A 14,775-nucleotide genomic window follows, 5' to 3' on the forward strand; every position below is an offset into this window, starting at 1 on the left:
CCTAATCGTGAAAAGTAGAAGCGTCATCGATGGTAGACCAAAAAAATAGAACTTCCGCTTCTCATGGTGTTCTTACTCAACAATGTTTTGTCACCTTTTGAAAATCTGTTAAAACATAACACCTGATGGCGCAATCCCATACCACAAATCATTCGTTAATCATAGTAAAACCATATTCAATAACAGCTGTGTTTTGCCTGGTCAACTTGGAGCAATACTCAGCTCACAATCTCACTTTGGAAACAAGATTACATCACTAAACTTTGGATGATTTAGTGTTGTCTGTGTAGAGAAATCAGTGAAGGAAAAGTCTTCGATTTTTCTCATTTCTGTGTTTTTGCTAAAAGAATCTGAGAATTTCCTTTTTCATGATGATATTGACTAATACAGTATAAATACTATCATGTCTTGATATTGTTTACGATCTCGCGCAAAAATACGTGTTGCGAATCCAACTCGAGTTCAGACACTTAACAGACGAGCAGCGATTCCTGGTTACTTGTGTTCGATGTTGAGCAAAGACATTTACGTTCATAGAATGAACTAAAAGTTTCGGTTTTTTAAACCGCATTAACACCGTCACCCGGGACATTATGAGGTAAATATCCTGGTTAAAAGGAATTTCATGGAGAAAATTATTGTGGGCTTGGTACGCGCCTGGATATACGACTTGATTCTAGCAATCAACCAGCGCTCGGTTAGGCACCTATCAACCGCGTTGATGCTGCGTGTTACCAGCACGACGTTGCTTATAAAATATTTAGAGATATCCGTGCACGTCAGCGAATAGAAGTTGACATCATCCATGACATGAATGCGATTAATCCAACACTCTGAGAACGAGTCGCAAGATGGGTCGTTAAAGGAAGTATGAAAGCCAAGATTGCACTGGGTGATGGACACAGTGCACTGGTTCTGCAACTCGTGGTAACCATTAATATTAAAATAATATTAATATAATGGACACAAACAACCGAACAATATCCAAATTATAGTACAGTGCGTGCGGGTATTAGAGAGGGTAACCCGCTGTGGAAGAGTTAGTGAGTGCGGCAAAGGTAACTCCTGGAAGTGCTCGAGCATGGTTGGTCAAACAAGCGCTGTGTCAAATTTACTTACCGGTAGCAAGAGAGATTTCACATGGTTAGCTCGGTGTCGAAACACAAAATTAAGTCTATCAGACCGATTCGTTGTTTCTTCCAAATGATCGCGTCCGTGTTAGACATGGTCGATTGTGCACATACAAATACGCATTAACGATTATAGATGTTGCCAGCAGAAATAGAGAATCTGAGCCGTTGATGTCAAAAGAGTCATCAAGTGCCGCAGATGCTGTCTTCGAACACATTTATGCACGCCGGTCACTCACGTGGACACGATTGTTACAAGTGGATTCTGGTAAAGAATGTTTTGGATCGGATGCTAAGCTGTTGACCAAACACAGTGTACGAGCTCAATATACATCGCGACCACGCTATTGTGGAACTATTTAACCGCACTTTTCCCGACCAAAAGAACTATCACTGTTACACAGAAAATGATGTAACAGACGTGCCTGTTACAACCATTTGGAGACAAGCTTGTGCAGAACCTGTATGCACCTGCGGAGTTAGAAGGTGGAAAACCTCGTGCAACTGAATTGTATTGTCCGTCGATGTGTTTACAATATAATTGATGCTCCTAGACAACCAACACCTTAGCGTTTGGACCGTCACAAGGTAGACCAAAGCCACGACGGAAACAATTGTTAAAGAAGAATTGAAATCGTTGCAACAAATACGGAACTGCCACCAGGATTTGTGTTGATGCGCTGATTCCAAAACCAGTATCAATCGTAAGCTGGTTCACAACAGCACGGTGTTCAAACGCGTAAGCTGTAATTCCATCAGGGATTATCCATCCCTTGGTAGCAAGCAGGGACAAACTTATCATGGTAAGCACTCGTGCGATCTTTCTGACAGCATATTATATTTGCAATGTTCGCGAACTCACGTCGGTCTCGAATATATTCAAGGTACAGTTCGCACTTGCGATATTTTTTGCTCAATCACTCGTGGAACGCCTTTGGCTTGTTTTGTACCGTTTATGCCAGATCCAACCACAATCGAGTACATCCTAGGTCGTAGTTCCACATACTCTTTGTTTGGTTTATCGGAACATTAATCTTTGAATTTACCAACAAAGTTTTTATTGGCGTTACTAAACAACGGATGTTGTTTCGGATACACGCTGAAATCAAATTCGTTGAGAAAACGTGGCTGCTGCCATGTCCGCATACACATCATCGATAGTGATACACATCAGCAATGAGTCAGTGTCAGTGGCAGTGTAGATCGTCTTGGTCTGATCCTGATTAAAAGGTTTGTTCTTGTCTTGGTGGAATTCATATTAGAGCCGCTTCAAAATGTCCGGCTCGGAAGATACGGTCCAACATAGATTAGTTTGACAGCGCTAGTTTTGATTTGTAACTTAGAACAGCAACAAATCCACCATCAAAGATTTTTCTGTATTCAAGGTGCGTCAGTTATGAACCTAAAAATGTCTGTCTTGTTCACTTTCACGGACAAGATCAACTCGGTTTCATTGCACAGATTCTCCATAGCTTTTCCATACAATGCATTGTTCGTCAGCTTGAAAAAGTGCTTCTCAAAATCGTTGGTGGCCTGCGTTCTCAGAGTGGTATTCATCTGTATATGCTGGGCCATCCACGCTTGCTGGCGAAATTCAAGAACTCGACTAATCGTGGTTACACGCATAGACAATCATGTATACAACTGCAGATTTCGTACGTGCAGTATATACTTGTGTTTCGTGGTGAGAATTGTTACTAGTTTCGTGCATTCATTGTATTTACAACGATCGCTCAACGATACGGAGACAACCATGTACGGGTCAGCGGATAATCCTTGTGTTCATCATAAAAGTGTTCCAGGAATTCTAGATCAACTTCAAAGAAGTATCTGTACTCGCTGTTGATGTTATGATTGTGTAAGCCTACCAACCGGAAACGGTTACATGATCGTGCATTGTAGAAATTATTTGTGTATAGATTGATGATGCAACTGTTACGGGGAGTAGGATCGTACCCACCCACGTTTGGATTGTTGGCACAAATGTGTCTGTTACTCGCCATTTAAAACCCGCCATGAAGTGATAGCACAATATACAGACGCTTGTCAATATCGGTTGGCAACTCCAACTCGAATTTAGTCTTGGACTACAACCGTCCCCAAGCCATATTCGGGGACGATAGGTAATGCTCAAGATTTCAGTGTCACGTGTCACATGTCAGTGTCACGAAATTTCTCAAACACATCAGCGAGGAAGAACACATCGGTGCGCATATACAGAGTATGATAGTACCGACACTTTTGCTTTCGAATGGGGACCAAACCTTGTTTGTGTGCTCTTAGTCTTTTCTGAGATAACTTCACGTGACAGGGATGAATAAAACGGTTGCAACTGGGATTCAGCAAATTTATCCCAATTGATCATGTACTCGTACAGATACACACCTTTTCTCGTTAACAGGTCCAAGTAAGTTGGGCAGTATCGACGATTAATTGCTGTTCTCGTGTTTATATTAATCACTAACGTATTCAAGGAGGATTTCAGAAACTGTAACGAACTGATGAACTGCTGTTCGCCCAACCGTTACAGGTTGTCGAGAAACAAAATACATGGGAAGTGGTCATCTTTTTCATTTGTAACGTAATCGAGCTAACACCCTTTGAGACTGAATTGGTATTTAAGAAATAACAAACACATATGCGAGTGACAATAAAAAGATGTATTATTCTCTCACACTAATGATGAAGTAACATGATATCAAAATAAATACAAAGGTACATAATATGGAGCCAATGGAAAACCCTGATGAAGAACAGATATAATTATTTGAAATGTTCAATAATTATAAAGTTGTCTCAGATAATTAAGCACCATCATGTTTTTTGTCTCTATGGTCAACCAATATGCTGACCTTTCCCTATATAGTCAAACACTAATGGCATTCTTATAGTCAAACAATATAATGAAATTCTCCTAGTCAAACACTATGACCTTCTTATAGTCAAACACTACAATGAAATTCTTATAGTCAAACACTAGTGACATTTCTCTTAGTCAAACACTATGAACTTCTTATAGTCAAACACTATAATGAAATCCTTTTAGTCAAACACTATAATGACATTTCTGTTAGTCAAACACTATGACCTTATAGTCAAACACTATAATGAAATTCTTACATGTATGTCCAATGTTTACTTGACATTTCATATGCCCATTTACCCGCCTTCCGGCTCAGTCACTTCAACCATCCAGACTTTTCATGCACATATATGTTGGCACTTTCCTGGCGGTCTTTCATCACTATTGCTGCGGCCTCTGGCTACACCTAGTCAGTCCGCACACAGTTATCTACACCTAGACACTCATACCTAGTTATCCACAACTTGTAATCCACGCCTAGTTATCCACATCTAGTTGGCTGAATATGAAAAGAAACAACTTTCCAAATAGTCTGCTTTCTGTGTATCTAGATTAAAATATCGGAGCATTTTAAATGGCTTAATACTAACACACCTGAAATATTCCTTATGTACGACTGTGACGTACGAATGGCATACCAAAAAATAGAAATATGATATACTAAAACTATAATATATACATAATACGTCTTCAATATTAGTTATAATAGCGACAAGATAACCTACCAATAGGAGTATTGCCTATGTGTTCATATCCCTGTTAATAATCCGAACTGTACCATCTCTCGCTACCAAATTACATAAGCCATACACTCTTGATTAATTAAACTACAAGTACGATAAATCAACGCAAACGTATAATACAACATTGAACGCGTTTTGCGAAACTGAACGTTAATTAAAACTAAGTAAGACATAATGGCGATCCCGCCCCGACAGCAAAATACATAAAGAGCTTCCCTCTAATGGCTGTGTAAGTCAAGATCCCTAAGTAACATATATAGTCGCGCGCGTTAACATCTATTACGCGCGTGCCGCGCAAGCAAAGAAGGCGTCACGCGATGCAAAGAAAAAGTATATTTACAAGATACTATGGCGCGCGAAACACGTCAAATACTGGAATTTTTGGTGGTCTAAGCAAGCCGTATCAGGTATTTCGTAAAACCATTTACTTCTCATATATATTGATTTACCGTAAACTATTCACTCAGTTTAAAATTGCAATATGCAGTTTAATATTGTTGGGATTCTAAAGCTCTATAGATAAGTTAAAATTTTTAAAACTAATCCAAACATTGTTTCATATTGTTGAATGGTATCATTGTAAATAAGGTGTTAAAAAGGGGCCAATAAGTTCGGTTCTTTGCTGAATATATTGGTTGTTACTTTCTTCACTCGAAATGACAAGTGTTCTTTTTGTATGTATTATACGCCATCTTGTTAACGCTCATCTTCAGGCTGCCTGTCATACGTTCTCTGACATTTGAAACCCCGCGTACATCGCGGGTGTTTTCATCTTTTTCTTAGGCGGCGTTACGTGGCTGGGTTGGATTAGCGAGGTTAAGAATAAAACGCTAGGCAATATCATCAGCTTGAACAAGGTTGTCAAAGGATGGAATTATAGACTTGCTCACTTAGTTAGTAAGGGATACCGCGATTATTGCTTTTGCCGAAACTGAAGTAGCATGAGAGATGTTCGCTCTTGAAACACTAGTACTAGATCACTTAAGTTGGTCTACAGGCATCATCTGTGTTTGCACTATACTATAACAGAGGGGTCTACCTGTGATCATAGACTGAGATGACATAGTACTTATGCCACCCTGCAAATGGTTTTACAGGTTGGTCTCCTTCATCAACCACGGTATTCCAGCTGGTACCCTAAGAGCAAGGTTTTAGCGCCTGTCCTTGCCGTCGACAACGCCATCGCATTATAGCGTCTCCGTCTTTAATTTTATGAGTTAGTGCGATGGTATGCTTGGAATTGAAAATAACCTTGTGTACGTTCCAACGTTAGTCGACAATATTGGTTAGCGGTATGGCATCGGAAATGTTACCGCACTCGTCCACATATCGATATCCAGTGGCGCTTCTGATCTCTCTAAAGACAAAATAGGTAATAATTGTAATGGTGTGTTATATATTTTGTTAGAACATCAAATCATCGGCGGTGTGAGTAGTCAATGCCGTAGTAAGCAAAGCGTATTATTATAATCGATACATCGACGTATTCTATCCAGGATTCATCTTCTTTTTTATTGATGACACAGCAGTGCTCTGTTGAATAGCGTCATAACACTGTTATTATCAAGGCCATCTTGTCTGCAACGCCATACCCCTTGACTTCCGCCTTTTAGAGTTTGCCGACAAGTTAAAAAACTGGAGTAGGCCTGCGCCTTTACCTATTACCATATTAGAAGATGACCGTACAGCAATATTTATTTGGCAAAGGAATTGTTGTGCAAAAAGTGCAGGATATGACCCTTGATTTAGTAGCCCGTGTGAACAGTTACTGCAGCATGCACCAAATTTTTTTTTTAACTTGTTGGCAAACTCGAAAAGGCGGAAGAGAAGGGGTATGGCGTTATGTTCATGGGGTATGAACTTTGCGCACGCAATGGACATGATTCCCGAGGAAGAAGACTACCATATTTGCATTAACACCAATATCTTTTGATAGCTTTAGGTCAGGTAAATATCAGCTGCATTTAAAGCTCCTAGCGTCAATACATAATATTGCTTAGGGTGGCAATCTTGTTGGGCCAAATCACGTGTAACCGGACCCACTTCATCCACCGCTTGAGTAGCCGCAGCAACTGGCACGTCATTTCACTTCCATACGGGCTATTAAGCTGTGCTCTGATATGGTAAGCTGACCCAATTGGTTCCAGGGCCATTTATGTGGATGAAACGTCATCAATGCTCATGACATTAAAATCTTTGCACGTCCTTTCCAATCTTCGCATATGTTATGCGCTACAGGCAACGACAGAAAGGAAAGGTGGCAATAAAGCACGACTTGGCAATTGCTAACAGGTACCACTAGAAACTTGCACTGAATGCAGGGCCGAAAGGTCCAGCATGGTTACACATGTCTCTGTTAGTCGATACGATAGGGCACCAGAGGTTAAAGAGGGCGGCGACATAGATTCCATCATTGACACGATGCTGGGGCTGCCCTGAAGCAACTGTCCCAATGAAATTATCTATTGCACCATAACTACTGTAGAGACGTCACAAGACATGACATTCGACTAGATGCCGATCACCGACCCAACTATGGCAAGTACCAATAATCCGTGCATACATTGCTTTTTGTTGCTTGTCCGGTAGTTCTTTAATATGTTTATAGTATAAGTATAAGTCATATATAGGGTACATGCTCATATAGCGAAATTAAATAGTATTAGCATAAATCTCATAGATGGCACGGCAACTATGACAGAAAATACTGATGAACTTCTTTATCTGATGAGCAAATCTGTCTTTGGGAAGAGATTACAAATGTGATAAAGGGGACTCGGCGGGTGCCTAAAGGTGAAAAAGACAAGATCGGTCTCTTAAATGCCGTCCAGCACTTTGGTCCTGAAAAAATCTTATCTGATATAATAATATTTGTCTGTCTTACTCTTTCTCACTACTGCAGTGTATGACCAATGCCTCAGTTCGGAAATAAAATTCAACTATAACAACGTGTAGCTCAGATTCACCATACTATACATTTTGTTGGCCTGTTAGAGGTTTTGTAGCAATAGGCTAAACCTCAGATCATCCAATTCACTGTGTTTCTTTCGAGTACAATTTGTATAATATGAGCCTTATAGTCTAGAAATACGGAAATGTCCGATTCAGGATTGTGCATTTACAGCATGATGCAATATTGGTGGCAGTACCTAATTTTAGTATTGGTGGTAATTTGCTTCGACCTTTCCTTGCTCTTGAGATAGCTGGTTGCTGCCTCTCACTGAAAATATTGTCTTTTCAAATTGCCGAATCCAGCTTTGTAAATTGTGTTTCACACCTACCTAAGGGTTAACATTTTTCGTTGATTTAGGATTGGCTGTTGAATCTGGAGATTCGATTGCGTGGGAATTTTAGTTGGCTGTTGCATTTGGACTGATCGTTCAACACGATGAACTGTCTGCCTAGTAAACAGAACTAGTCGAGTGGCTAGGGCTGCCAGTTCAATAAAGCGGATCGACAGCCTACTCACTAATACTGCATAAGGCAGCATAGATCATTTGCCCTCTGGGAAGATACTAATTGAAAGGTGTGAATGTAGACATATTATTTGTGATTTGTGTATATCCAATTAATCAGCTTTCTCAGACATTTTGTAATCTTTGTAAACTTATCAATTACGTTTTGCATCATAAATCAACAAATTTCTAATTTTAATATTTATGTACGGCTTTGAATTCGTCTATGACATTGAAGTTGTCTAATAGTTGCTTAACGAACAATGTTCAGTTGAAATTGTAGTGGTTTCGAGCTCAATAATGACTTACTTAGTTCCGTTTGTAATTCCTCATTCGTTTTAGTTTCACTGCTATTGTAATTCCACATCAACGTGGAAATATGCAATGATCAGCTCCAACTCTCATGCTGCACATCAGGTATGGCTTCATGTTTGGACCCCTTTTGTCTCTTGTACCGCAATAATTCCAAAGTATACAAGTAAACACTTAAACACAAAACTTGTTATCCAGTATTAACCAAGCATTTTCATGTTTTCAGCATGAAGTGGCATAATTCCAAAGTAAATAACCTGTCTCTAGGCAGTATATATAATGAGCTGCATACTAATGATAAACCATTTGTGTAAGTGTTGGCAATTACTATGTCAATCAGCACACATAAGTTTGATTTTGGTTTGGGATTCCCTTTCTCAACATAGATGACCTCACTGGTAGTATGATACATATGAAAACGATGTGCCATTAATTGGGGTTGCGAGTAAAACCTCCGTAGCTGTTTTCAGTACCGGCTTGTAGATGTATGTATCTAGTAGTCCTCCAAGACTCACCACAGGCTTTCAACCGGCTGATGCCAGTTGTTTCAAAATAACCCATTAAATCTCCTTACGTTTAATTAAATATTGTGAACTCGCATGTAATCGTTGAGTACAAGAGTACTGCATAAAATATGTACATGCATATTTAATAGATTGCTTCAAATATTTGTTTTCTATGTACATTAGCATTGGATAATACACCATATAACCAATAATATTGGGTACTGTGTCAATATGCAAGTGTGTCTGGTATGTACGAATGCACATACTAGCTCTTATAGGGGTTACATCATGCAGGGAAGTCGGAGAATGCGAACTAGCATGATAATAGAGTTTCTCAATACTAAAACAAAAAAGAAATCATATTCTCGTGCATTCTCCAGTATCGCATGTCCTGTTCTATTTTTCCTGTGTATATTACTCTCGCATCATACGACATAACCTAATCATATCATGAGTTTTCATAAATGATTTTCATGAATATAACATTTTTACTTTTTTGTTCTTCGTTGTTGCTGATGTTACTAGAGTAATTAATAATTGAAACCGAATTGCAATAAATGTTAATTATGCAGATGTGTCCTTGAATTCGCGTTGGAATGTATAGTTAATTTGTATTGTATGTTGGCTTTTGTCCCTGTTTCTATATAAAGTATATTTAATTTGTATTGCGTGATTGACCTCTATACATAATTGAGGAGAGGAGTTCGGCCTACCCAACTAATAACTTATTTACAAACAACATATTCAAACGCTAAATATTGTCTATGAATTTAGGTTATATATTGAGATCATTATTACTTGCATGCAAACATGTTTATGTGGATTTTGACCTTAGACGTTTACAGAAGGAATTTCTTGTATGAATTTGATATATCTTTTGTTGTGTCTTAGTCTTGTATATATGTGCTAAGTAAAACGAATTTATCATTCTTATTTTGACATCATTCTTTAGCAGAATGAATTTCAAAAATTGCTTCGATCAATATTTCAACTGGCTTATCTGTTGAAATATTCGCTGCAATTACACTGTGCTCAATAGTACTTTGAAACTAAATTACAGTTCCTGAATTAGTGTGAATTCATTTAGAGACAAGTCTTTAACGAGGCTAGTACCTTTACTCAGAAACAAATTAGCTTTGATCTGGTTCTTATCACTATTATATTTGCTATCAGGTACTAACTGAAGTCAGAAAAATATATAGATCCATAGATAGCAGCTGCCTCTAAATAAAGGACGCCTACGTGTAAAGCAGAACATTAAGAACCAATACATTCATCATTAACCTGTATAGAACAAGAGTCCATAAAACAAACATGATTTTATTGTTCCAATGAAGAAAATATATCGATCATAAAGTCTTTAAATACTAAACGTGATATGATTTTGTCATGAATATCCTTATTCTTAAAATTTGATTCGATATGTTTACTTTTACATACTGTAAGAAAATTCTTGAAAAATGTCAAAATATCATATCAGTTCGCAAGCAGTTATATGTAGCTGTTGTATTTTTCTTCAAAGTCTTATTCCTCAGTTTTATGTCAATTTTAATTCTTTTCCACGATCACATTATAGGAAAGAAGAGAAAATACCTTCTTGCTATAGCATCAATGGATATCACCAAAGGGGTTCAGACAATCAACAACGGCTGGCAGAAGCCGTCGAACAGCAAAAAGAAGGTAAATTCTAAAAAAGCGGATCCTTCTGTGGTACGACCATTTTCAAATAAAATCTCACATAGACGTCAGAAAAAGTTTTCCTTGTAACTAAACTTTCTTGTGAATAACTTTAGAATACTAAAGATCTTTTAAAATCCAAGCTTGTAAAAGAAACGTCCATGAAAAGTTTCACTTATTATTACATAATTGATGTTCATACTAACATAAAAAATGTTAATGAAAGTTCACACTTACAAAAACAATTTAGTTTTGAGAATCAACTGTATCTTCCATGTGCTTGGTGCTACCATATTGTAAGGATAAGATGTGTGGCTTTAATCATAAGAAATCATTAGAAAATCTGCAAATGATTTGTTGCATTTCGAGCCACGTTTATGTTCATTACGTTGCTTTGTGCACTACATCTACAATGTTGTTCGAGCAAAGGTTGTATGAATTCAAATTGTTTCCTTCTAATTTAGCAGCACCTCTTTTACCCATGATAACAAATTTATGAAGAAAGTAAAAAGTTATAGCTACAGCTATTACACGAATATAGGAAGATCATGCGTAATATGGACTGAAAATTAAAACCATGTTATTATTTTAAGCGTCTACATGACAAATGTCTTACAGGTAGGAACATGATCTTGTGATGTCACAGACATACTCATTATCTCCAGCAGTGCCAGTAAAACATGCAAGGAATGATATTGATAGAAATTACAAACCATTGTCTCCTCTGGTGTCGGGGGAAATTGTATAAAACAAACATTTTATACATGATATATTTTATAAAGATAATGTAACACGGACTTTACTTTTAAAGTGTGCATTGATACACAGTATGTTAGCCATAACAAACTCCTAACTGATGCATAATTTTATGATCAGAATTTTAGTAAATTTTTAGAAGATTTGTGGAGATATATTTCAGCCTTCCGTACATGAGTTCTTTAAATGCTAGACTAACCTTATTACTGATTAGCTAGTGTAAACTACCCAGTTGGGTTTGCCAGTTCAAATCATCCCTAAAATAACATGGACATATAATGATATTTAATTGAGAGCTCTAATTTATTAAATTCAATCATTTGTTGGCATTACAAAGTGTTCGGATTACTTGCGACCTTGCTTATGTAATTACTGTTAATTCACTTAACGACAGTTTGGGACATTATCATTTAGATTAATCAATGCTACTGATACATCAGTTCAAGAGTGAACATCATTAAGAATGCCACTTGAACTTATGTGGATACTTGATACCTTTGGATTTAATGGAACTATATGTGCTGAACATTCCCGAGACAAAGTCTGAAAATCTGTTGAACTATTCTTTAAGGTCAAATTTGTTCAGTAAAGTGAAAATAATACTTAATTGTGAAATGTTTTCAATAACATTCTAGTATATTCAGCCAAATTGCTGCACACGTCTTAAAGTAACTGAAGAAACTCGAAATTTCAAAATGTGCATTCTTCTTACCATCATGAAAAGACATAACATTAACATTTTAATATGGATTGTACTATAGATAATTTTAATCTCATTCCATATGTCTTATAGATCATGGACACGTCATTGTTTTTTCCGTTAAAACATTTCTTCTATCATCATACGCACCCTTCTTATTGCATTCTCAAACAAGTGGCCACACCTAATATGTTAAATAGAATATCATAAATATATTATAATAAACCTCGTTTTGCATGTGTGCAATTTTCTTCTTTTGAAAAGAGTTTGGTCAGCTGGATCCAACAGAACATCAAAATGAGACGTTGCATACATTTTGTACCCAGTACAGAGGACAAAAAGTAAGCTTTTTTAGTGTATCTACATTGTATTATTATTTATTACATATAAAATTAATCTTACATGGCTGATCTCAGCTTCAATGTCCTTATTATACTGCCAGTCGTGAACCGCTTACTCTGTTTTTTAACTGAACTCATTGGTTCATATATTTGTTTTAAACTGAATCAAATCTTTATAAATCCAAAGTTCTTTTCAATTCCATTCGCATTCTACAATGGATATGGAATGGTATTCGTGTTGTCTTCAAGTTTAGGGGATAAGAACACGATAGAAGCTTTATGGTATATACATATTCCTATGGCATCGCATCCGCATTTCGTCTTTATTGCGGAAAACATGTACAGATCCTGCAACTGGTAAATTTACGAACTAATTATAGACGTAATGCATAATGTGTTTTGAAGTAAATGGACAATGGAACGAGCGCAAATTCAAACCACAGATCAATGCAAGTTCAAACAAGCCAAAAAAGAAGTTTTTCTTAAATGTTTCTGAAGCTGCTGTTAGATTTTCGCATTCGACTTTTCTTTGTCATGATGATCAAATATCCGATTATTTTCAATAATGGGCATTGTTTTTATCATGTCAGACATGATAATATTATCACTTGAGAGATGCATTTGTGCATTATTTATTTGAACGAAATTAAGTAATAAATCAAATTTCCTGGTTTAAGCTTTACAGTTTTGGATTGATATTAAATGGCATTATTTTTATTTTATCGTGAACTGAGTGGTTTTTGTTGGTAGCTTTGAATTCGATATTTCATCATAGCATACTTTAAATAAAGCAATATATACATGTGATTGTTTTCTCCCTTCAACACTCATGAACAAATAATTTCTATAAATGCAGTTCATGTTTGTTCTAAAAGAGTGAAAACTAAAGATGATGAATTGAAGTGATGAATACAAAATCATGATGCATTTATGATACCATACAAAAAACCATTGCGTTAATTAACTACAGAACGAACGTAAACTGAATGCTAATTCAAACAAAAAATCAATTATGCTTGAGTTTTTAATTTTGAGTAAAAATCAAACGGAGCCTGAAATGCAGATTTGGTTAAAATACCCATATATGCGGACATATTACATTTAAGTTTATAACGGTTTTTTTTATCCCACATCCCCACACTTAAAGTTTCGAATGGCCTTAGTGTTTTGACCATTCATTTATTCAAGTATTACTTCATTGATTGTCATGTTTCTGGAACGTTCTCTATACCTCTGACCATGTTTCACCTACGCTCATGATAATTACTATTTGAACGCATCTAAAAAATCTAACTTATCCACATCAAATGTAGGTCACTGTGGCTTAATGTGTATACTTTAGTGATGTATTCATGACTGATGATTTGTTTCACCCTCAATAGCTATCACTCTATTAGACTAATTGCACTGTGAATACGTCCTTAGAAGAGGAATTTAACTATTACAAATGTCAGCCACCGTGACCTAATTGTTCCCGTGAAATTCTTAGGTATTTGTCCATTATTGGAACTTACCATTTATAGACATATCAAATTTTAAAGAGCCAGACACGAAGACTGTAAAGATGAAAAATTGGTCATAACGACTTAACGTTCCCGATTCGTCAACAAAATCTACTATTTCGGGTATTTCTTCATTACATGCGCAATAGTTTTGACTTGTTTCATTTAAGACAGTTTCATGCGCATACTGAAACATATAAAATTGGCGGTGGATATGATTTTGTTTACATCATGGATTTTAAGAAAGAGCTAAGTGAATCAATATGATCAGGTTATGTTTAAATTTGTTTTCTGATAAAATATAATCTTCATATGAAAATAATCGTAAGTCTAATTAAACAGTTCTGATTATATATTTCATCATATTGTACATCAATATATTGTTTGGTTTCAATAATATTATGTAGCCTAAACGATGAAAAAAAGCTTTATAACCCCAAACCGTCAATCGTAAGAAATTTTAGACTACTGTCAATAAACGAAACCCACCTTTTATTAAAAGACATTCGTTCAAAGTGAGGTGATCCTGCATAGCATATGACTGTACGTGTGACATACTATTAGAATATAACTATTGTAAATCTTTCATTACATATATGACTTCAAATTTCTGAATGGAGATTCATACATTTAACTCAGTCGTTAGCATACCTGGCTCCTGACGAGAAGGTTGGATTTCAAATTCAACGGCTGTATCAGCATGGGATAGCTACTCTGGTGGATCCTTAGGCAAAATGTTGTCTCCCATAGGCTAATTGTGAAATATACAACTTGAAGCACCTATTGAATG

General features: G+C 36.6%; 1 protein-coding gene across 1 annotated transcript in view; it reads left to right on the plus strand.

The window, feature by feature from the left end:
• The window catches only part of LOC149791453 (transient receptor potential cation channel subfamily M member 2-like), a 91,012-nt gene that overhangs the window by 73,774 nt on the left and 2,463 nt on the right, over positions 1 to 14,775 (plus strand). Inside the window, exons 2-3 of the mRNA XM_089969198.1 lie at positions 10,586 to 10,689; positions 12,407 to 12,483. Coding sequence (XP_089825324.1) covers positions 10,621 to 10,689; positions 12,407 to 12,483 — 146 coding nt within the window. The 5' untranslated portion in view covers positions 10,586 to 10,620. The remainder of the gene's footprint in view (positions 1 to 10,585; positions 10,690 to 12,406; positions 12,484 to 14,775) is intronic.

Source organism: Sinohyriopsis cumingii, chromosome 9, assembly GCF_028554795.1.
Source record: "Sinohyriopsis cumingii isolate HCF-2022 chromosome 9, ASM2855479v2, whole genome shotgun sequence".
In the NCBI taxonomy this organism is placed as follows: domain Eukaryota; kingdom Metazoa; phylum Mollusca; class Bivalvia; order Unionida; family Unionidae; genus Sinohyriopsis; species Sinohyriopsis cumingii.